Source organism: Suncus etruscus, chromosome 5 (genome assembly GCF_024139225.1).
Source record: "Suncus etruscus isolate mSunEtr1 chromosome 5, mSunEtr1.pri.cur, whole genome shotgun sequence".
Lineage (NCBI taxonomy): Eukaryota > Metazoa > Chordata > Mammalia > Eulipotyphla > Soricidae > Suncus > Suncus etruscus.
In genome coordinates, this window is record NC_064852.1 from 130,842,806 (window position 1) to 130,867,135 (window position 24,330).

General features: G+C 33.1%; 1 protein-coding gene across 1 annotated transcript in view; it reads right to left on the reverse strand.

Annotated features, from left to right (window-relative positions):
- Nucleotides 1–330: 330 nt before the first annotated feature.
- The window catches only part of GULP1 (GULP PTB domain containing engulfment adaptor 1), a 262,846-nt gene continuing 238,846 nt past the window's right edge, over nucleotides 331–24,330 (reverse strand). The window contains exons 10-16 of the mRNA XM_049773274.1: nucleotides 23,087–23,203; nucleotides 22,810–22,833; nucleotides 22,339–22,431; nucleotides 9,595–9,819; nucleotides 7,368–7,503; nucleotides 6,450–6,544; nucleotides 331–452 (exon numbers count right to left, since the gene is read on the reverse strand). Of these exons, the coding sequence (XP_049629231.1) occupies nucleotides 381–452; nucleotides 6,450–6,544; nucleotides 7,368–7,503; nucleotides 9,595–9,819; nucleotides 22,339–22,431; nucleotides 22,810–22,833; nucleotides 23,087–23,203 (762 nt within the window). The 3' untranslated portion in view covers nucleotides 331–380. The remainder of the gene's footprint in view (nucleotides 453–6,449; nucleotides 6,545–7,367; nucleotides 7,504–9,594; nucleotides 9,820–22,338; nucleotides 22,432–22,809; nucleotides 22,834–23,086; nucleotides 23,204–24,330) is intronic.

Genomic DNA, 24,330 nt, shown 5'->3' on the forward strand with positions numbered 1-24,330 from the left:
AATTCTTTAGAACTTTCAAAGAATTGAGGTATGGCTTTGGGGTACTTAATAATACTTTTATTCTGAAAAATGAACAAAAGTTTTCCAGAACTAATTTGGAATGCAAACCAAGGCAGATATTTTGGATAGTTTGTTTTTCAATCATAAATTTATCTACACCAGGAAGGAACATATAGGCAGCAACATCAAAGCAGTTGTTTTTAAAAATAAAGCAGTACAATTCAAGAGTGAATGTCTGAGGAAATTTTACCGAAACCATTTCCAAAAAGTTATTCAAAAATATATTGGTACATATATAATATTTGTCATACAGTAATAATGAATGATAGATATGTATACAAAAGAAATTTAACATGTATCAGGATCTCTTGTTCTTGACATCAGCACCTGCTGTCTAATGGATCAAGACAAAATACTGTGCCTTCCAGGGTTAATCCCATTTTGAACCCCTCCTGTAAAAGAAAGTAAACATTATTATTAGAAAGTATCCAGGGGAGAGGCAGGTGAAAATCAGGAAAATAAAGGGTACTATGAACAAAGGTCAAAATCTTCAGGCAACTCTTCATAGCCATTAGGATTTTAAATACTTTGAAGATATGAAGTTGGCATGAAGAAGAGGCAGACATATACAAAATATATGGGATTAATTTTTAAGAACTTAAATGTTTCTTTTATAAAAATCTATTTATTATGCCATTCTATCTTAGCTTAAACTTACCACCCCCCCATTAAATTTAAAGATCAAAATTCACTTAAGTATTGAGTCAGAGTACTAAGCTTCCACCAGAGAGGTTCAAGATAGCATGAGGCTTTCATTTTGTCCCACATGGTTATTTCTATCCAGATCCCAAGTGAAATAATCCCAGTAAATGCAATGTTACGCTCTGTTGAACATAGTTTGCAAAAGACAAAGCTTCCTCTACTACTCCTGCTATTATTTCCTATAATTGCAAACTGTAGCTCTGAATCTGATGCTCTCTTTTCCAGCAAGTTGTAGATGCTTTGGGTCACTAAGTTGCTTTTGATTTATTGAGTGTAAGTATACAAGTGACTTAAATCTTTGTTATAGGCCACTACTAAAATATGAAAAGACAAAGTCATGGAGGTCCTATTTTAAGTTCTCTTTCAGTTCTCTTGTAAATATTATATTTTATATACATATCCTCATTTACTTTTTTTTTTAAAAACAGGACTGTATTTTTCCAAGAGATAAAGTTTGAAGTGATAACGTGTCAACAACTATAAACAATGTATTATTCTCTTTTAAAAATAAATTTATCCTGACATATTTTGCAATTTTTTTTACTGAGATTCTGTGCTTAGCAATAATACTGCTCATAATGGCTTATCATGCACAAAAGTCCAACACTACATCCATCCCTAATAGTGTATTATTCCTGGGAAAAAGTATACATCTCACAAATTCTCAAGAAGCTTTTATAATCTGATCTACTCTGGGCTTTTATTAGGCTGTATTTGCTTTGTGTTAGATTTTTGTGTCTCTGCTTGCATTTCCCAAAATTACTTTTGTTTTAACAGATCTAATGTAAATACTAGATAAATATTATCATATAAGCACATATAATGTCCCCTAATTCTCTTCCGGGCTCAGAAGATGGTAAGCAGGCAGGGGTAGCCTCACGTGCAATTAGGCTCTTTCTGTTTGTTCACCTAAATAAGATAAATTCCAAGGGTACTAAGTAAATTTTCTTCTGAAAAGGGAGTGGTAGGCCAAATAAGTTTGAGCACCTCTAATTTAAAGGGAAAAAACTAGTTGTAAATAATCAATCAGGAGAAGAATAGTAATAGATGAGGTGAAAAGGATCAGTTGTCTAGTGCTGAAGGGACACTAGACTCTTGATGTGATCATAAGGTAGACTAGGTATATGTTCAAACTATAATAGTAGATATCTGACACTTATAAAATTCTGTACCAGCCATGAATAATTTTGTAATCATGGTGCTCAAATAAAGTAATTATATAAAATAAAATAACAAAACAAAGTAAAATCTCTCCCATATGTAGGATAAAAAAACATAGTAAGGGAAACATATATAGTCAAAGTCATCATATTTAAAGATATTGTCTATAGTACTGAGCTTACTTGTAAGAAGGGATTTGGGAGAAGCTCCTGAGACACTTGTGGAGGGAAGTGGGTGTAGTGTTATGATTATGGGTGTAGTGTTAGAATGATGTATGCATGAAATAATTAACTATTGTAAATCCTGGTACTTTAATAATAAATGATTAAACAATAAAAAATGCTGTACCAATTTTATTTCAACAACTACAAAAATTTTAAAGAAAGAAAAAAGATAATTAAAATTTGTATGTCATCCTTTTTTGGTAGTAAGGAAAAAAGGGTTTGTTTGTCTATGACACAAAGACCCATCTAGAAATGTGATCATTTAGACCATTTCCAAAACATTTTCTCAGTATTTCAAATATCAAGCATATTTAGTTGAGTAGAAGTCAGAGTACTTACCATTAGTTTTTAAAGCATGTTATCACAAGAAGTGATTTTCCATATATTGCACATACATGCATATATATGTATATATATATTTAAGCATTTGCCAAAAACCTATAAAAACTAACACTTTAAAAAAACTGCACATAAAAATTTTAAACTATTTTATTTGGATATCAGTAACCTGTAAACAACATCTGTTTAGAGAAATAGGGAGATTAAAAAATTGAATGTATTCTCAGTACTTGACAGTATTCTGAAAGGCAGAAGAGCAACCACAGTAAAGTAAAATTAAGCATTGCTTCAAGGATAAAAATACGTATCCTTTTAAAGAGGTTTTCCACGGTGATTTTATAAGACTTGTTTGAATTCCTGAATATTAACCATTTCAATTAACACTCGATATATTATTATTATATGAATTCATTTATTTATTTCTAAAATAAAATTTCCCACACGTTTTTGACCTTTCCTCCTAGGTCTTATTTAGAAATCATTATTTAATAAACAGCAAATCCTATTAAGGTTTTTTTGTTTTGTTTTGTTTTGCTTGGGCCACACCCGTTTGATGCTCAGGGGTTACTCCTGGCTAAGCGCTTAGAAATCGCCCCTGGCTTGGGGGGACCATATAGGACACCGGGGGATCGAACCACGGTCCTTCCTTGGCTAGCGCTTTCAAGGCAGACACCTTACCTCTAGCGCCACCTCACCGACCCCCCTGCTAAGGTTTTTATACTTCCTTGGTTATTACTTATTGTTTTTGTGTAGTTGGGGGAATTAACCACACCTAGCAGTATTTAGAATAACTCCCAGCTTGGTGGTAAAGGACCCTGTGTGGTGCTGGGAATTTAACATGATTTCCTGTATGCTAAGAATGTAGGCATTCTCTCAGGCCCTGCCCCTGGAATCTTAAACATCTAAAATGGAAATTAGGCTTTATACAATTATGCAATGATGGATATTATCATAAATTAATATGGGCATCAAATGTTTTTTGGGTAACAACTTTAGTTGTCTACCCCAAGATTCATGTATTTCAGTCTGTTAAATCATCTCTCTTGCCCATTTATATTATGACTCCCTGTGAATGAATTTGTCTATGTAATATTTATATGCATTCATTTCCCAAATTATTACCCAACTAATTAATGACACTTGATGCATGATCCTTCTATTTTTAATTGACTTGTCATATTTCTTTCTTAATACAGTGAATTTATATGTCACATTTGGAAATACCACTTTTAGAATGATTTGGCTATTGCTGGCATACCCCAGGGAGCTTAAATACATTATTGATTTCAAATAAATATATAATTATCTGAAAGCTTGGAATTTCTACTAAATTTTTTTTTATTTTGTTTTGTATTTGCGCCACACCTAGTGGTGCTCAGTGGTTGCTCTTGGCTTTGTGCTCAGAAATTATTCCTGGCACCATATAGATGGGATGCTGAGATTGAATCCTGGGATAGCTGCTTACAAGGCAAGTACACTAATGCTATATTATTGCTCTAGCCACAATTCTTTAAAAATTCTCTTTGAAACACCAGCAATTTACTTTAAAGATGAAAAAGAAAAATCAATCCAATCTCTGAACCCATTTTAAATTTTATGTTAAACCTATACTAATTATTCTATTATATTCAAGATAAAATTTAATCTGATTGTTTGCATTAGGTTAATTAGGCTAATAAAAACAAAAAATGTGCTAGGAAATACTGTTCTTTAGTTAAAGTGACCTGAAAATGACTTTTAACCAAACAAATAAGCAATGAGGGAAAATGAAGCCATGAAAAATCTTTCTTACTGGAGAAAGACCTTAACACATGGGTTGTCAAATGTCTTGAAATACTTTTGAAAATCAACAACATACATTAGAAATCAGCATTTGATTTATTTAAATTCATTAAATAAAAGATGCAAATTGTAAGGTTTTAGCCTTAAGCAGTTGTTAATTATTTAAAACTTTATGAAAATAATATACCAACCATCTCTGGCGCTACCCAGTTTGAAAGCAGAAAAGAATAAAAAGAGAGAGATGAACATTTTAGATATGGCAAAACAATAAAGTCATAAATTCATAGCTTAAAATTGATTAATACATCATTAAATCATTCAGTGTAGTGTGCTTAAACTGATTTACTATAGAAATCTAGAGATGTAAAATATATACTTATTTTATATATTTACAAAATAAAGGAGAAAAATCTAGTGTGTGTGTAAAAATCAAAAAAATCAAAAAATGTTCTTTATAATTTGCATAATACCTGAGAACAAAGCCTACCACATAAGTGTCTTTATAAATCATGCTTTTTTTTTTTTTTTTTTTTTTTTTGGTTTTTTGGGTCACACCCGGCGGTGCTCAGGGGTTACTCCTGGCTGTCTGCTCAGAAATAGCTCCTGGCAGGCTCAGGGGACCATATGGGACACCGGGATTCGAACCAACCACCTTTGGTCCTGGATCGGCTGCTTGCAAGGCAAACACCGCTGTGCTATCTCTCCGGGCTTTTATTTATAGCTATACGTGATACAATAACAATTGGTAAAATTAATGGAGTAGGAAAGGAATTGATTTTAATAAAACAAAGGATACTCACTAAATAATTTTCTATTTGAGGTTGAAAGTTTTAAAATACAAAAATACAGCACTTGAAATATAAAAAAAGTAGGTACATTATGCTACTGGATATATTCTTAAATTAATAGAAAATTAACATCACTAAATTTAATTTTGCCAAATAGCATTGTCCATCTTGTGATATTAAATTATTTAAAATATCAATGCTATAATTTTTATTTTAATTAAAATCTTTAAATTAATGATTCTATGAGAGCTATAGGGATTAGTTTACAATTTTAAAAATATTTCGAAAATGTTACAAAAATAATCAAGTCAATATTTAGGATTTAAAATAATTTTTTGTGTGTAACCAACAATGAATTAACCAACTTGGTTAATTGTACTTTAACACTTATCAAGCTAGTTCTTTGATAACTTCCAGGCAAATGTTAAAAAAATTCAACTTGTTTTTGGTCAGGAGAGAAGGATTAGGGCCATATTCACAAGTACTAGGGTGAGAGAGGACCAGGGACATGACCTGACTTTTGAATGTTCAGCCTGGTAGTGAACAAACATGGTGGTACTTGGAGCATCACCAAGATTACACATAATGGTGCTTAGGAACTTAAAAGCATCCTTAAAATTTGGACAATAATTCAACTTTTAAGATGCTGGTATTATTTTATCTACATCAACAGGAAATTCAAGACTTACCAAAAAAGGAAGATAAAACTTAAAACTCACATATATACATCCCTAAGAAATAGTTATAAGTGTATATTTTTAAAATGATATCTCAAAAGTATAAACTATAGCTACAACACTTATTTCAAGACACCGATTTTATACTTACAGAGACTTTATCATCCTTTTCATAATTTTTAAATGCCTACTTGTTAAATTGGAAGTTAATTCCTTTTTTGTTTATTTGTTTTTGGGCCACACCTGGTGGTACTCAGGGGTTACTCCTGACTCTTCTCCCAGAAATCGCTCCTGGCAGGAGCAGAAAATCATATGGGATGCAGGGGATAGAACCCAGGTCCATCCTATACCTGTGGCGTGCAAGGCAAACGCCCAACAGCTTTGCTATCGCTCTGGCCTGAAATTAATTTTTATGCACCTAGAGTAATGTAACCCTTTGGTTTTCAAAATAATAATAAATATTAACAAATAAAAACCATCAGAATCCATGTAATTCTGAATAAAAAATAGACATCTTATTATCATTGTAAACTGTCCTATTTTAAAGCAAAAAAAAAATCTTCTCCTTAACATGATATCTGCAAATGTATATTTTTATTTTAAATGCATTTTGATTATGACAATTTAAGGAAAGGGTAGTTTTAATATGTATTATTTTATCTGTCCCATATGAGAGAAAAGAATCACTTCTCAGGAAATCTATTAGAAGTAGTCACCTGCATCTCATCTAATTTTGATTGAATATCTGGAGGAAAATCCCCTGCTCCACAGTTAAATGGGTCAAAAGGTTCTGCTCCAAACAAGTCCCGTTCTAAAATAAGAGAACAATTTTGTTAAATGACCAAATGTAAATGAGATAACAAATCTCAAAGCCAAGATATTTATTAACAAGATAGTTTAAAGTATACAGAAATAAACCATAAAGCAAAAGATAAACAAAAACTTTTGGTCCAATATTCTTTATATAGGGCTAATAAACATAGATGTTATACATTTATTATTACATTACATTATATTATTTTTATTATTATACACTTATTCTTCAACTAACAATATCCAAAGTATTTGATAAAAATTTTTGAAATAATTATAATAAATGCCAAAAATGTTTAAAATCATTACTGGTATTGTTTCTATTCATAAAGCTAAAGCATATAAAATTAATTCAAACAAATTATATAGTACATTGTCTTATGATGTAAATAGTAATTTTAGTAAAGCTTCAAATAACATATAATAGTTTGCACTAAACTCAGTTATAAATTAGAACCTGATTAGCTGAATTTGGCATGCAGAAGACATAATAGTTCAGTAATCAAAGGTTGTTTTTTTGTTTTGTTTTGTTTTTGGATCACACCCCGGCTCAAACCCGTCGGTGTACAGGGGTTACTTCTGGCTCTGAGATCAGAAATTGCTCCTGACAGGCACGTGAGACCATAAGGGATGCCGGGATTCGAACCACTCACTGTCCCGTCCTGTTGAGGCTGCCTGCAAGGCAAATTCCCTACCACTGGGCTATCTCTCCAGTCCCAGATTTTAATGAGGATATTAAGATCTATAATGCCTAGTAAATGCTTAAACATTTAAATATTACACAGAAACAACAAAGATATAGATTTGTTTAGCTAACTTACTAATCTCAGTAGATCTATTAGGTATGGGAGGTGGCTGGGTGCCATTGGGAGTGGGTACTGAAGACTGTGATGTTGGAGAAAACGGAATCATGTCGAATATGTCAGTGGAAGGTGACTTGGGTGTCCCAATACCAGCCTGCAATAAGAAAATATCAATTAGAGAAGTATTTCATGGAGGTGCATTCAAGTATTCATACTTGAATTAAACAGATATATCAATAACAATGAATTTAGGCCAATCACATGAACTAACCATTTTGTAGACAAAAAAAATGCAAATACGGGAATTCATATGATTCAATTCTGCTAATGCTTATTAGCAAAGTTATTTCTTCAAAAATGTTTCTTAAGAATAGGAACAATATTCTGGAGATTAAAATATTTCCAGGGTCCAGAGTGATAGCACAAAAGGTAGGACGCTTGCCTTTCACGTGGCCCTGTTCAATCAGCGGCATTTCATAAGGTCTCCTGAGCAAGCCAGGAGTGATTTTTGAGTGCAAAGTCAGGAATAATCCCTGAGCATCATCAGGTGTTCCCCCCACCCCCAAAATTTGTATACTTAAAAATCATTTCTATTTGCACCAGAAGATTTAAAGACAGTTTAGAAACAACATATAAACATGATTCATCAGTTTATTCTATAAAGATATTTTAAGCAAAGGTATACTTAAATGATGCAATCATTAAAAAAATCATGGAAATGCAACTGATGATCATAAAAACAGTATTTTGTTTTCAAGCCTTGTTCCTGAAATAAGCTTTAATGTTTGTAATCATATATATTCTATCTTATTAGTAATCTTAAAATTGACTTCAAAATCATGAAGTTTATCTAGAATCTAGCTTTTTAAACTATAGATGGTGACACCTAAATGGGAGGCCACATCACATTTTTTTGTTGTTTTGGGGCCATACCCAATGGTGCTGAGGGTTACTTCTGGTTATGTTCTGAGATGACTACTGGTGGTACAAGGAATTGTATACCTATATGCTGAGTATTGAAACAGAATCAGCCAATTTCTTTATCTCTTGTACAAATTCTGTTCCTGGGGTCACAGGTTTTTTTTTAATGTTTTAAAATAAAAATTGTTATGATTTGTTTTCAGTAAATTTTTGATTTGTATACCTAGAGTTAACATAAAAGTTTCTTGGAGTAAATGGGATAATGACTGTGAAAAGTTCAGAAAACCTGATCAGGACTAGATTGGTTCAAATCATAATATAAGAATGAGATATTCATCCCTTTGTATGGCTGAGGGATTACTATATAATAAAAAGGGAAGAGAATTCTTCCCAGGCAATGTTAGGGTACAGATTTAAACTCCTGTACTACCTCTCAGGCCCTAAATTAGCTTATTATAAAAAATATGAACAAAAGTTTTGAGTTCATATTAAAATTAAAGTTCCCAATAAACATAAGCTGTTCTTTTATTCACACCATAGTAAAGGGCATGCAAAAATATAAGACACTTCGTAAAAGCATGGCAATAGCAGATTTGGTATTGACTAAACATGACTGGGTCTTTTTAATTGTTTACCTTGATAGTTATAAAAACATTTTTAAAAAAAGGCACTTTCCTTCTCAGAAAAACTGATCTGATCATCCCAGGCCTCATTTCCTCTGGCTTCCTCTTCCCATTCTCTCAGGATAGTCAAACTCTTTGGTTAACATGTTTTCTAACTGCCCTTTCTTCCTCTACTAGCCACTTAGTTCTTTTTCTTTTCATACCAAAGCTAAGTTAGCTGGAGCCAGAGAAATAGTGTGGTTAGGGTGCTTGCTTTACATGTGGTCAACCCACATTCAATCCCCAGCATTCTTTATGGTTCCCTGAGTACTTCTAGGAATAATATCTAAATGCAGAGCCAGGGGTAAGTCTATAGCATTTCTGAGTGAATCCATACTCCAGAAAAGCTAACTTAGCTTCGTTGTGTCCTCAACTTCTAATAACATCTGCTCATTTGTAAATTAACTTTGCAGAAAGCCCTTTTACCAGTAGCACCGATGAGCTCATTTTCCAATTGCTATACTTGATGGATCTTTTGAAGCACCTGTTCTATTTCATCTTTCTGTGCATTTTGTATGGCATCACCATACATAAAGGATCCAGGTTACATATCACAGATTCAAGACATACCTGATGTTTCCATTACTATAGAAATGGAACATTTCAAAAGAAGTTTAAAAAATTAAGTGGAATAATAAATCTTTCTACGTTTAGCAAATTACATGAGGTCTTGGAATGCTGTTCCCACTGACTGGCTTGGGAAGGCCACATATAGAAGGTGGTGGTATTATCAGTCCCAAGGATAGTCTGGAATCAGGCAAGTTGACAGGAGTGACAGTAATGGAAGAAATGTTTAGACAGGAAGATGAAGCATCACTACTCTGCCAGAAAGAGGATGAGCATCTTTGAAACTTGTGTTGCTCATGATCAGACATTTTGTGCAGCAGCTGTAAAGGAATGACAGAAAAATATACTAAGAAGAAGACAAGGAGGAACAAGAAAACATAGAAATGAAAGTTAATTTGCAAACTAAAATGGCACTAAGTGAAAATGATGTGTTACCTCTAATTAACTTTATTAAAATTAAATCTAATAGTGTCTATTTATTCTTTTGTAGATGTCTATAAAATCTGCAGTTTTATTTGATCACTTTTCACTGAAATCTTTTAAGTTTAGATAGTAAAAATAAAAGACACTACATTTACGAAGGTTTTAGATCAAGAGTGTGAAGAAAATGAGTAGAATCTGAAGTTTTATTACAGAGATATGGTCCATGTTTTAAAATAGGAAGAGAAAGAAGAGTCATTACATTGCAGTCAGCTCTAGTAAAACGTAGGGCTGTAGACTTTCAAAATGGGTTTCAACATATATTTTGTATTTAATCTTCAAAAAATCTGGGCTGGCGAAATAGCACAGTGGTAGAGCATTTGCCTTGCATGCAGCCAGTCCAGGAGGGATGGTGGTTTGAATCCCAGAAACCCATATGGTCTCCAGTGCTTGTCTGAAGCAATTTCTAAGCACAAAGTTCGAAGTAGCCCCTGAGCACTGCCACCAGGTGTGACCCCCCCTCCAAAAAAAATTCCTCTGCTCACCTCAGACTATAATACCATGGATCATAGTGCCTGCCTTACAAGCATAAAGTCTCAGGTTCAACTCCTAGTACATCTGAATGTAGCACTTCTTACTGAGCCTGGCAGCTCTGTTGTCTATAAGCCCTGGTGCCAAGTGTTGGTGGGCACTTAGCTAGGATGGTGGAACATTGGCAGCCGCCACCAATGGAAAAACTGAGGGTACCCTGTGGATAAGTATGACCCCTGGAAGCATTTATGAGCACTCAAGGACTGCCTCAAGCACTGCTTGACAAATGATAGGGTGCAACCTTAAGTGTGTGCGAAAGAAAACACCCCAAGAAAAAGTCAGGCAGTTCTCAGGGAGGACCAAAACTGGATACCTCAGGCAAGCAACAAAATTAAGTGTGAGAGCATGTCAGGTGTCTATGTGACATCTGCCAATCCTGGATCCTGGCAACAACAGCAACATGGGGGAAGGACAAAATATAGGCATTCTTTTGAAGTGTTAACATGCCTATTCAATAATAAAATAATAATACCAATAAATAAATTTAAAATAAAGTTAAAATTTAAAAATTTAATTTAAAAGAAAATAGAAGAAAAGTGTAAAAGTATCATAGAGACAGGTGAAGCTAAAGGTGGGACAATGGGAAGGAAACTGAAAAAATTGGTGGCAGAAAATGAACACTGGTGAAGGAACAGGTGTTGGAACATTGTGCAACTAAAACTCAACTATAAACATTTTTAAACTCTATCTCATGGTGATTTAATAAAATCAAAAAGAAAAATGAGTAAAAAAAACAAATAAAAAGATAAAGATGAGAGAAAAATAAAGGAAAAAAAAATAAAGAAATGAACATTCAGAGAATCTTTGTAACTTAGTAGTCTCAGAAGAGAAACCTAAAAGGGGCTTGGCTAGAAGCTTATATAACAAGGTAGACTGCCAATCTGCCTCTGAGCATAGTCAAGCTAACCAGCTGACCAGCTTGTGTCTCTGGTAAGCACCATCTCAGCTCTGGGGAAGCCAGCAGACCACCCTGAGCTTGCCCAGGAGAAATCCATGACTGTGAGAGGACCTAACAAATAACATATAGGTTCTGTTCTGGAACCATTAGCTACAGATAAGACATGTTGGAATGTTAATATTAACAGGCTGTTAATGGAGTTATTTTTGATTACCATTATAGCAATTTTTAAATGAAAATACAAAATGATACAGTACTGAGAAAAATACACAAAAGTATTAAGAGGCAGCTGTTCTGGCATCATCAGGTTATGACATAAATCAGACTCCCCTACATTGTTTTATAACTTGTATTGCTCAAAAGTATTTACCAGTTGTCTCAAAACAAACTAAAGAACAAATTAACTTGATTTAAAAAATTCATGTATTTTCCATGATAGTGATTTGCATTTTCACTTTCTCTGATAAATAAATTTATACAAAGAATGTATATAATATAAAAAATCGAAAACTTTATTACTCCAAATAAGAGGTATTCTCACATTTGAAATGATCAAGATATCTTTCAAGAGTTATGACATCCGAAGTTCAGAATCCTTGCTATACTATCTTATAGATCTCCCTTGACTAGCAGTCGCCTAGATTTGGTGAAATGCATCTTTTTGTTCGAGTTACATAAATATTTAAAAAATATTAAATCAATTGTTGCAGATAAATCAGTAATACATACACAGAGACAGAGCTTTGGTTGCAAACTTAAATCTGTAAACATGTATAATGGCAATTGCTGATACTGAATAACTGCTGTCTTTAGTAATTTAATAATGTTATCCCACTGACTGTTGATATGTCAAAGTCATTTAATACATTCATGTCGCAGTTGGAGCATGGACAACAATTGAACTTGAAATTCATAGGGTAAGATGACTCAAGTCAAAGAACTACTGTTAACATCCAGTTCCTTTCACGAGTAATATCTTTAAGCTCAGTATATTTAAATGTAGAGATAAACTTGGGCAGTGTCTACTTCTGCACCAAACTAAAAGACCTAAGAATACAAATATGTTAACAGAACAATAAGATGATATATAGCAACATGCTAGCATTAAATAAATATTTTAAACACTATCTCTATGTAGTTCTTATGGTTTGTGCAACTTACTTTCTTTATGTGGTTACTTTTTACCATTTTGAGGGTATTTATTTAAAGACATAGTCTAGATGAAAATAATGGGATAGTTTTCAGCTCTCTACCAGTAATTTGATAATGGTTAGAAACTGGCATTGTTGTTTCCTAGAGAAATCTGTGCCACCATGATTTACTGCTTTATGTTCATTCTTGTAACTGTATTGCTTTATGTTCATTCTTGTAACTGTATTGGTTTTCCTATGCATAGGACCTGAATTACTGTTTTAAGATAAATGAGAAGCTCCATGATCAACAATGATATACTAATTATGCAGAAGTTGTTGGGCTATTAAGACATACCAATACCAAGTATTCATATTTATGATTCATTGTCATAGCTTTGTACATAGTAATCGTGTGCATAGTAAATAGTAGTTTGGTATATTTAAGCCATGATAAATATTTACAATCTTAAGCTTTTTCAGAATGTGACAAAAAATGAATAATATCATAAGGGGTGTGTGGAAATCTTAGTATTTACTGAAATATTATCTGCATATAAATGAAAGAACTGTATTAAAGATCAGATTGGTCTGGAGAGACAGTACAGGGGGTAAGGCACTTGTCTTCCATAGTGTTATTACTGGTTCAATCCCTCAATACTTCTATACTTCACAGAGTATCACCAGAAGTGACCTCGAGCTCAGAACCAGATGCAAGTCCTAGCATGAAACTGTATGTGGCCTCCTCCTCCATAAAAAAGGTTGAGCAGTTCCAAGGTACCTACAGAACTAGGTGAACATCAACATTTTGTTTTATGCTATCAGTTGTTTGGACAACATAAAACTACACTAATTTTAAGTATGTAAAAAACGTTAAGATGAAAATTTAATACACCATAATAATGAATAAAAATCACATCACAAATAATTTAAAGTGAAATATTTTAAATTATACTACAAATATTGATTGATGGTTTTAGTTAAAGATTAGCAGATTTTAAAGAAGACTGACAATGGAGAACGTAAGTATTTTTGGTAGTTGCACTTTAAAACATTTTATTCACTTATTAATTCATATTTTGTTTCTTGGGTTACACCCTGAGGTTTTCAGAGGTTAGTCCTGACTTGGGAATGGTTCCTGGAAGTTTTTAGGAGACCCATCTGATGTTGGGGAGCAAATCAGAGTAGGTAGCATGATTGGCTATTGTTTTAATAAAAGTAAGATTCCTAGTTCTAAAATATATGAAATATAATGATCACATAAATGTTACATCCAATCTTTCTCTATTGCTTTTCTGATTTTTACTATCAAATCCTCTATGGTACTTTTTTTGGGGTGGGGGCACACCTGGCAGCGCTGAGGGTTATTCCTGAGCTCAGAAATCACTCCTGGCAGGCAAGGGATCCTGGAATTGAACCTGGGCCAGTCCCAGTTGGCGACATGCAAGGCAAAAGCCCTACCACTGTGATATCTATCACTCCTGCTCTCACTATGAAACATAGCTAACATCTTAATAAAGCCAAATAGTTTAAAGTCAATTACATAGAGAAATGTAAGGGGAGTGAAAAAATGTCTTTCAAAATCACTTTTTAAATGAGAAACAAGTTGTAAAAATGAAGAACTTACAATGCCATGAATCTGTTTTGCTCAGATTTCTAGAGGCACAGTGGTCTGTTATATAACCAAGAGTATGTTCCTACAAGAATACTGCAAGCTAAACAAACACAATTGCTTAAGTTTCCCAAAGAGAAAGAATGAAATAATGAAACATTAAATTACTCGTTCAGTTAGTCCTGGTGACCAATGAAAGAGGGAATCTATTTTCTATTCCTTTAGACATGTTCTATTAACTTATAATCATTTTTATGCATGTAAGAATTATGAAAATTGAGTTGTGGACCAATAATCTTTTGGGGGCAAACCCAATTGTTCTTGAATCAATGAAGAAGCTTAAAATGTATGCCTTCGTTTAAAGATTAACATTTAGTTTGCTGTATAATTGAAAGTTTTCACAATCTGTCTTTGCCCATCATGACTTCAGTAGTAGTTGAGAAAACATTTGAGAAAGATAAATAGGCAGGTTTGTTTATCCACAATGAAATACACATTTTAAGCTGTAATTGTCCTATCAAGTCTAATCAGTGGTCACAAAGTTGATTATGCAAAGGAAGAATTTTATCCAGCAACACTTGGTTAATTGAAAGGGAGACATTTATTTTACTTAGCAATACTAAGTACAGTATTTCTTTGGATATAATTTTATTCACTCAACTTCTTGGAAAGGGACTGATTTGGTTGATAGTTCTGTAGCCAGAAAAGTAAAACATAAGCATCCAGACACAAGAATCAAGAGAAACAATTTGATTTTCTTTCTATGCCACATCATATAATGAAACTAACTTCTAGAGGCATTCATGAGGATAGGAGGGCAGAATAAACCCTTTTTCTGATATAAATACAGGCAGTACTGCCATGTGAATGTAATAAATGGAAATCAGATTGTTCCTAGATAATTAGTACCAAATGGTGGAAAACCCAACCTCTAATCTATTGCCAAACCACTAGAACACAGTAAAAAGCAAACAACACAGTCAAGTAACGGAAATTTCTTCGTATATCTAAATGACTGAATAAAATAAAAACTCTGTTTCTAAAACCAATGAAAAGATTTCCATAATTCAGTGTGGTGCAGATTGGTAGAGATATATAGTATGCATACTATAAAAGATTATTTCATTTTCAAAAAAAGAAAGTAATGATAAAAACTTCAAGTGCTATTGAGAAAACATATAAGCATCTTGTTTACAATGAGCAAGTAGAACCAATTTATACTTAATAAAATAAAAAATATTAATCATGCATATGATGGATTGGTTTCAATTAAAAAATCAGGATAATATTAAGGGATTTTTTTTTAAATTTAAGCATGCTTTCTAATACTAAGCTAAAAGAAAAATCTTTTATTTTATTTTTATAACAGAACCTCACACTAGGGAACCTAGACTAAATGTATTAACTAAAATAAATGAAAAAGTCCAAGTGATGACAGAAATAAAACAAGTTTCCCTCATTCAAGTACTATATTTCATAATGTGTACCTTCTTAAATTTCTGATATATGTAATCATCTTCTGAACATTTTCAATTGATTGTCAATGCACAAAAGTAAAAAAAAAAGTTTACAGTTCACCTTGCCCATATCTTTCATAAAATGCCACCATCACAGACACTTAAGAGAAAAAAACAGTATAGGGTAAACCCTGAGACTTCTATCAGTCTATTTGGCAAATCTTGCAAATTATATTTTCAAAGGCATTCAAAATCAAGTTCTAGGCACCATCTCAACTAATATAATTCCAGACATATCTAATTTCTCACTCTCCTATATTACTGAAATAGCCTGTACACCATTTTTTGAACCCCTCTGGTCATTTTACAGCTTATGGTACTTACAGTATATAGATGACCAAATCATTCTAAAAATAAACCCATTGTAGTTTTTATTAAGTGCCAGGGCTCACTCCTAAGCAGTGTCAAATTCTTAGCCAACTAGACTGGTGGTTCAATGTGAAGGTCCAAGCTGCTCATGGTGGTGGTAGGGATTTGTGTGACTACACTGGCATCGTTTGGGTGCCTACAAGGCTGTACCCTATACTGCAATACAACACAAGACAATACAGGGCCCAAAACAGAATCAAGACTGTGGGGTATGCAAGGCCTTATCTCCTAAATTATACCTCTAGTCCCTTTCTCAGTGCGATTTTTTTTTCTTAGTGCGATTTTACAAATAAATCAAACATCTTTATCATGGTCTTTATAGCCCTATAAGTTCTAGACAGTGGCTTGCTTTCTCTTGTTTCTCTTCAAATCTTTTGTCTAATTGTCATTATATTCTAAATAAAAAGGTCTTGTTATTGTTTTCAGTAATTTTGTCACCTTTCTTACAACTTATTTGTATCCTAAACAGTAAACTTTGCTTTATTACATTCTCTGTGAAAGAGCTTTGTCATTATCTTTCATTTTATTTTAGTCATAGGATAACTTATAATGGAATTATTTACTTGTATTTATCTATATTTTTGTTTGTTAACAATCCTCTCTTTCCTATGGCATGTAAATTTTCTTTAGGGGCAAGGAGGGCTCTCAAGTACCACTGAGGAAGCCTGGGTGCCCCATCTGTGATGCTCAGACAACTAGCCAGTGGTCCAGTGTGAAGGTCTGATGTGCTATTCTTTGGACCCTGTGATGTTCAATGGAAAAAATTGGAAATAAGGCCTGGCATATGCACTTAAGTTTTTTTACTATATATAAATCCTACCTTTCTAAAATATGAGTCTAGAATATCATATGGCCATATCAGAAGTTCAATAAATATTTCACAAGCTGCCATAAAAATTCACAACTGAACTAAATGCACAAAATTGGCATATGTGAATGAAAAGTAACACATTTTATTGTATATATATAAATAATGTCTTACATAAATATGGTCATCCTACCCAAAGGATTACACAGTTCTAATAAAATTCCCACCAATATTCCAATGCTATCTTTCAAGTACTTAAAACAATTTCAAATTCAACTATAATTGATGGAATCATAAAACTCACCAAGAACGAAAGATATTCAGATGAAAAAAGATAGAAGGCTTTCTTTCCCTGAATTTATATCATGCCTCAAATCTATAGTAATCAAAACAGTGTGGTACAGGTGTGAAGAGAGATTAACAGACAAATGGAAGAGAATTGATGGCCAAAATAAATTAAATCTTTCGATTAAGTTAATCTAAGGCAAAAAGGTGGATAGTACATAAAATAAGACCAAAACTATTGATTCTTCAATAAAAGGTGTTGATAAAATTGTATAACAACATAAAAAGAAAAACTTGATCTGTTGATGGTAAATACCAAAAATCCTAGAAATAAGTAATGTTTAAAGGGATATGGTGAAACAGGAACTCTCATACAGTGTTGGTAAGAATGTCTGGTTCAGCCTCTATTAAAGATATCCTATAAATATAAGAAAAGAGTTTCCATACAACCTATATATTCCATTTTAATGTAAATTTGTTTTACTGAAGATCAATTATAAACAATGAAATAAGAAATATTTTATTCATTCTTGGCATCTATTCCTGAAACACAAAAACATTAATGTGAAAAGATATATGAACATCTATATTCATGGTATCACTATGATTAATAGCCTGTACATGAAAATAATCTAAAAGTCTGATGACAAATGACTGGATTTAGAAATGTGGTATAGATACATTATGAAATGTAATGCAGCAATAAGAAAAAATGAAATTTAGTGCAACATGGATTGAATTAGAGGCTTTTACATTAAGCAAAGTAAGTCAGAAGAAGGACAAATATCAGATAATCCTAGTCATTTGTGGGATACAGAGAAAAATGAGGTCATCTGCAATATGAAATAGTATGAAAACTGGGTGTGGATGGCAGAACTGAAATACCAAGTAAGGCAGGAAGAGGGTCGGGGGTATAATTAGGTGAGATTGGATATTAGAGGAGTCATCGGTGGAGAGTCTTGAGCATTTTGATGGTGGTATGGTGAGAAAAATTATGTACCAAACAGTAATAATTAGCAGTAATAAATACTTGACCTAAAGTATAATAAAAAACTCAAAATATATAAAATTGCTTTAAAAATAAGAGGTGTTGGGAAAATCGGATAGTCACATGCAAAAACAAAGAACAAAAAATTAGAACTTTATCTAAATCATATATAAAAGATGATTTAAAGTGGATTAAAAACCTCAATATTAGATTTAAACACATAAAATATAGAGACAACAAAGGTAGAATTGTCCAGGATATTGACCTCAGTTGAGTCTTCGAATCATTTAACTACAGTTGCAAGGAAACAAAATAATAAAAGTGTAAATGAGACTAAAACAAACAAAAAAATTTAGTTTGCATATGAAAAGAAAACTCAGTCTAGGAGCTGGAGAGATAGCACAGCGGCATTTGCCTTGCAAGCAGCCAATGAAAACCAAAAACCAAAAAAAAAAAAAAATCAGTCTAAACTAAAGACACTTACTGAATGGAAACAAGTATTTGCATACCTTTATAAGATACAAGATACAAAGAACATTCACATGCCTAACTGTCCTAAGAATAGATTCAAACAATACCATTTTAATGTAAATTTGTTTTTTACTGCAGATTCATTTTAAACAAAGAATAAGAAATTTCTTATTTTAAATTTAAATTATTCTTATCTTCACTTCTGAGAGGTGGAGAGGATTCTTACAGGCCAACCTAAACCTAGCAATCTAGCAATGCTCAGAGGTTACTCCTGGCTCTGCACTTAGGAATCATTCCTGGTTGACTCAGACACCATTTGGGATGCCGAGAACAGAACCTGGATTGACCGATAGCTCCAACCCCTTACTTTTAGTTTTAAAAGAGTTGAAATTTGATGGGGGCAAGAGAGGTAGGTAGTACAGAGGATCACTTGTCTTGTAAGTGATTGACTTGGAAAATTCTGTTGAGATACATTCAGCAATGATATGAACAATGCTTAATATAATCACTAAGTGATAATCGCAGGATAACAAGTAAATTCTAATAAATATTTGAAATGTTTTATTGCCTTTATTTAACTGATTTTACCAATGAGAATTACTGAATAAATGGTCACATTCATAGGCTATGTTTCATACATTGAACCCTTCATATTAATACATCAAATGGCTGTATCAGCCAGATATCTGGGGTTTCTTTTCACTCCTTCTATCCCCAATCATTTCTGACATTCTATTTGGTAACCGTAGAAGATGGTTAAAACAACTTCAACTTCATAACCCCCAATTTTGACCTATTACTGTTAGATATGCCTATTTTAAAGAGAGCAGTGTCCATTCCCAAGAGATTCAAAAGATAATGCACATGTTTCAAACCTTTCTGCTCTTCCCAAATCTACCTTGCTCCTACAGGACTACAGGATACCGAGCACTATTTTTGAGTAAAGAAAATGCACAATGAACCAAGTTGTGGGTCTGATTATGACCACATGGTCATAATCTTTTACTCATGAACATAATCACTGAATGAAGTAAAACTAATGTACATCTGTAGTGACTTTCAGGAATAAGTATCTTATTTTGTAGAATGCTTGAAAATGTAAACTGCCTTCATTTCTTTTCATATATTAATGTTTGATAAAATGGCAATCAATAAATCATTAATAAATAAATTCAATAAATAAAATGGCTTTCATAGAAAGACATTCAACAGAAACCATATTATTACTCCTTTTGGTTTAAAAGGAAATCTGTGTTGATGATGATGTTGATCAGAATAGAAGAGGTCAGGGGGAAAATTATGGTTATAACGAAAAGCAAAATAAAAGAAGTCATAATAAGGCCACTTCCTCAGCCTATATAACAGAGCAGATAGGAAATGATCCCCAACTTCTCTTGCCCCTTCCATGTGGATTTGACTGTTACAAACCATATACCAACAACCAAAATACCACTGTTTAAATGTGGGAAGATGAAATAAGGAGGATTTAGAAGAAGGAAGTTTACTGACCCAATGCTGGGGTATACCCACACTTGAGACTTTAATTGCGACTTTTCATAGAACTAGTCTATATATTCTATATTACATTCTAGTTTTAGATGGCAACCATTTTTTATGAAACGGATTTTTTCTGCATTAGTCTAGTGAGCAAACAAAAATAAACTTGTAGTAACTTTCTTTTCAAACATCTGCAAATACCTTGTATTTTACAAGATTACAGTTTACAGCATGATGCCATAAGCTAAATATTATAAAATAAAATGTACACTTTAGTGGGGAACATTAATCATATAGTGTTGGTGGCCCTTTAACTAAAGAGCAAAATGGAGTCTCTGATGCCTGTGCTAAAACTGTCTACGTGACAAGCTGCATGTTGCATGTGGCACTTCCCCCCTGGACCTAAGAAAAGAGGGCGTAAACAGCGAGCCACAAGCTGTTCCAGTAAAGATAGGTACAAGATTAGATATCCTGTGGCAATGATCCTCGAAAAAGAATGCTGTATGTCTGTAACTGTAAGATAAGTCTCCTGTAAAATGTAAATTTGAAAAACAGAATGTTACTGTGAAAAATTACCACCCCCTACTCCTTTGTTTTGCCCATGCTATATAAGCCTACCTCTCCCTCAATAAATTGGACTCTTGATCGGAATCTTGCCTTGAGTCCATCATTTTCCCAGCCCTCTTTTATCTTTCAGGTTGAATCCTCTACGTGACTCACGAATAACTTCGCAACCCTCGACCACCCTGCAGGCCGGGGTCCCGGGGGTCGCAATATAGATAATTTTAAAAGAAAAAAATCTAAACATACACTCTAGAAAAATACAATGCTTGAAATTTCATCAACCTTCCAAAATTTCCATAGAGTGAGGAGATTGAACAGGATTAAAGCACTTGCTTTGCAGAAGGATCACTTAGGATCACTTACCGTATTTGCCAGCGTATAAGATGACTGGGCATATAAAACGACCCCCTAATTTTGCAGTTAAAACATAGGTTTAGGCCTATATTCGCTGTATCAGACAGAACGTTCCTGTGCTGCAACTGTATGTACCACAGTGAGCCAATCACAACAAGCAAAGGTTCAAAGGTTCTACTGTAATAGATTTCCTCTCTGACTCTGGCCAATCTGAGCACGCTTTTTACAGTGTAGATTCGGGTCCAGACATTGTCTAATTTGCATGCATAAAAAGCCTGCTTGGATTGGCTGAGTTAGAGAGGTGGTCCGAGCAACCTTGCAGTAATCGGTGCAGGATCGAGTTGGAAAATTCGTTTTGTGGCAATATTCAGACAATTTTCGTTTAGCGGCATATTGAAACATTTTTCTGGATATACTCGCGTATCAGACGACCCCTGATTTTCGGTTGACTTTTTTGTTTCAAAAGTCGTCTTATATGCTGGAAAATACGGTAGTTGCAAAACATGGCACATTTCAATCCCTAAGTATGGCCCGAAGCATAGAACCAGAAGCAAGACCTGAACAGTGATGGATGTGACTCCAGAACAAAATAAAATATTCCCATAGTCTATGAAATAATAGCTCCACACATATATTGGACAAGTATTTTACATCTGTGACAAAAGAAAAGTGAGTAATCTACCTATAAATATCTGAGTGTTATCTGCTGACATTATTATTCACTTTAAAGCATGAAATGTAATTTTGTCATCAATAGTGAGAACACAGCTATTATGTACTACAAGAGACTAAATTTGGTTGTGTTAATAGTCCAGTTTCAATATAAAATTTATTACCCCAGAGATAAATGAAAATAGACCATTAAATCTAGCTGTAGTCAATAATAATAAATAGGAATGAAAGAAAAAAAATTTCATAGCGAGAACAACCAAGAGTTGTATAAAAGTACACATTAAAGAACCATATGGAAAAACAATCCTAGTCTAAGTTACCATGATCATTTTAAATTTTTAATTAGCCTTGTTTGGCACCTTTATCTTGATTGATATGGAAAAACAATCCTAGTCTAAGTTACCATGATCATTTTAAATTTTTAATTAGCCTTGTTTGGCACCTTTATCTTGATTGATATGGAAAAACAATCCTAGTCTAAGTTACCATGATCATTTTAAATTTTTAATTAGCCTTGTTTGGCACCTTTATCTTGATTGATATTAGCAAAAAATAAGATCTCAGGATATCATTTGGTTATTTGAGTTATTGCAGAGCTGGTGAAGGAAGATGTTCTGTGATTTCTTGTTCCTAAGAAAAATATGCACGTTTTGTTATACTTACAGGCGATGATGATATTTGGGTTAACCTTAACTGATTTTCCAAATCTTGTACTTTGTTTTTAAGTTCCACATTTTCTGTTTCTAAATCTTGAATCTAAAAAGCAAATGATTATTGAGTAACCTTTAGAGACTTATTCTTGGAAAACACTGGCTACTATAGTTGCAGTATTCATTAATAGGAGTTCATGTTATTTAAAATTTAATATACTCATTCATGCAGGGATTTAGGATATATTTAGGGAGTTTACAACAAATTCTAGGTTGATAGCATAAATCTCATTACACTTAAAATGTTTCATGTAAATATTTCATGTTCCTACTATCTCTGTATTTTTTCTTGTACTGTTCAATATATTTCCATAATCTTGTAGTATAACCTCAAACAGTGGAACTTGCTTATGATGATTCTGAAGAGTGGAGAAAGGGTGTAATTTAATTACAAGGAATCTGATCTGCATGGGAAACCACTTACCCAGCATCTGCTGCTTCTGCTGCTCTGATCCCCATGAGAAGCATCAGGAAGTGAAGCAAAGTCACATGAGAACAATAAGTTCTTGTGGGAATTCAATATAAAATGATTAAAAACTGTGCAGGGGATCAGGAATGAAAAATGATAGGAACACAGGGAAAGAAGTTCCAATCAGTGTGGGGAAAAGTTAATGGCAGGTCTTCTAAATTTGTCTGATGATATGCAAGTTTCCCTGTGCTTACATCACATAAATGTGAAACAGTAACATTCGTTTACTCACTCTTTTCTGTAAGCCTGCAATCTGTTTTCTTGTTTCAACATCTTTTCCTCCAGATTCTAGAAATTTTCTGTACGCCAGGTCAAATGCTTGACCAATTGTTAAAGTTATCTCTTCAGCCTTTGCAAAAATCAAACAAAGAAAATGTACATAAAGATAAATATGACAGTCTGTTCTTTAAAGTCAAATCACATTGAAGGAGATATATCATACGAACTGTGGAGGGGAGGGGGTTATTCTGAACAAAGTAGTCTATACTAACATAATTCAATAAGTACTCATGAATTCATATTTTAAAATGCTTTGGCACTCAAATGAAAAGACACTGAATCTGGAAGCAAGAATTCTAGCCAATTTCTCATCTCTTTTTATCATATTATTTTCTATTTCCTGAGCTGTCAACTGCAGTTTCTCTCATTGCTTTGCCATTTATTTCCTAGTGAGGAAAGTTTTTTAAACCTGTCAGGTAACTTGAAAGAGGAAGGGTGGATGGTGTCTGTGGAAAACTTGAGGCTTGCTTTCCCTGGAGCTCCTCGGATCTAGTTAACTGATGGTTTGTGAAAACAAGCAATTTCTATTCAGAGTTGTCAAATTATATTTATATATGTATATACCCATCCAATAATCCAATAATGTCACAATTTTGTTTTTAAAAGCTTTTATCTTCCAATTTTAAGCCATAGTTGTCAAATTATATATATATATATATATACACATATCCATCCAATAATATCACAGTTTTGTTTTTAAAAACTTGTGATAGCTTCCAATTTTAAGCCATAGTAAATAGAAGTTTTTAAACTGCTTGTGAACTAAACAAAATGAATATTATTGGCATTTGGTTTTATAACCAACTCACAGACTGGTGATTTATCATCAACTAAAAAATCGCTACAAATATGCTAAACTCACCAGTTAATGTTTTTGTATTCATATCTCCATCAATATTATAATATAGAACAATGTAAATAATAAATTTTACTTAAGATTATAAGGATGTTTGAGAAATATCTGATAACCCAAAACCTGTAATATTAAATCTTGAAAATATAACATTTTGGATCTAGAAAATGGCTCAGGGTAGGGTATATGCTTTGCATGTACGAGGCCCTGGATTCAATCTCTAGCAATCAGTTCAGTTATTTAATTAATAAAGCCATAGATAAATCACTGATATCAAAGAAATCAAGCAGTATTTATAAAATAAAAACATTTCATAATTAAATTATTTTATCTCAAATCTTAAA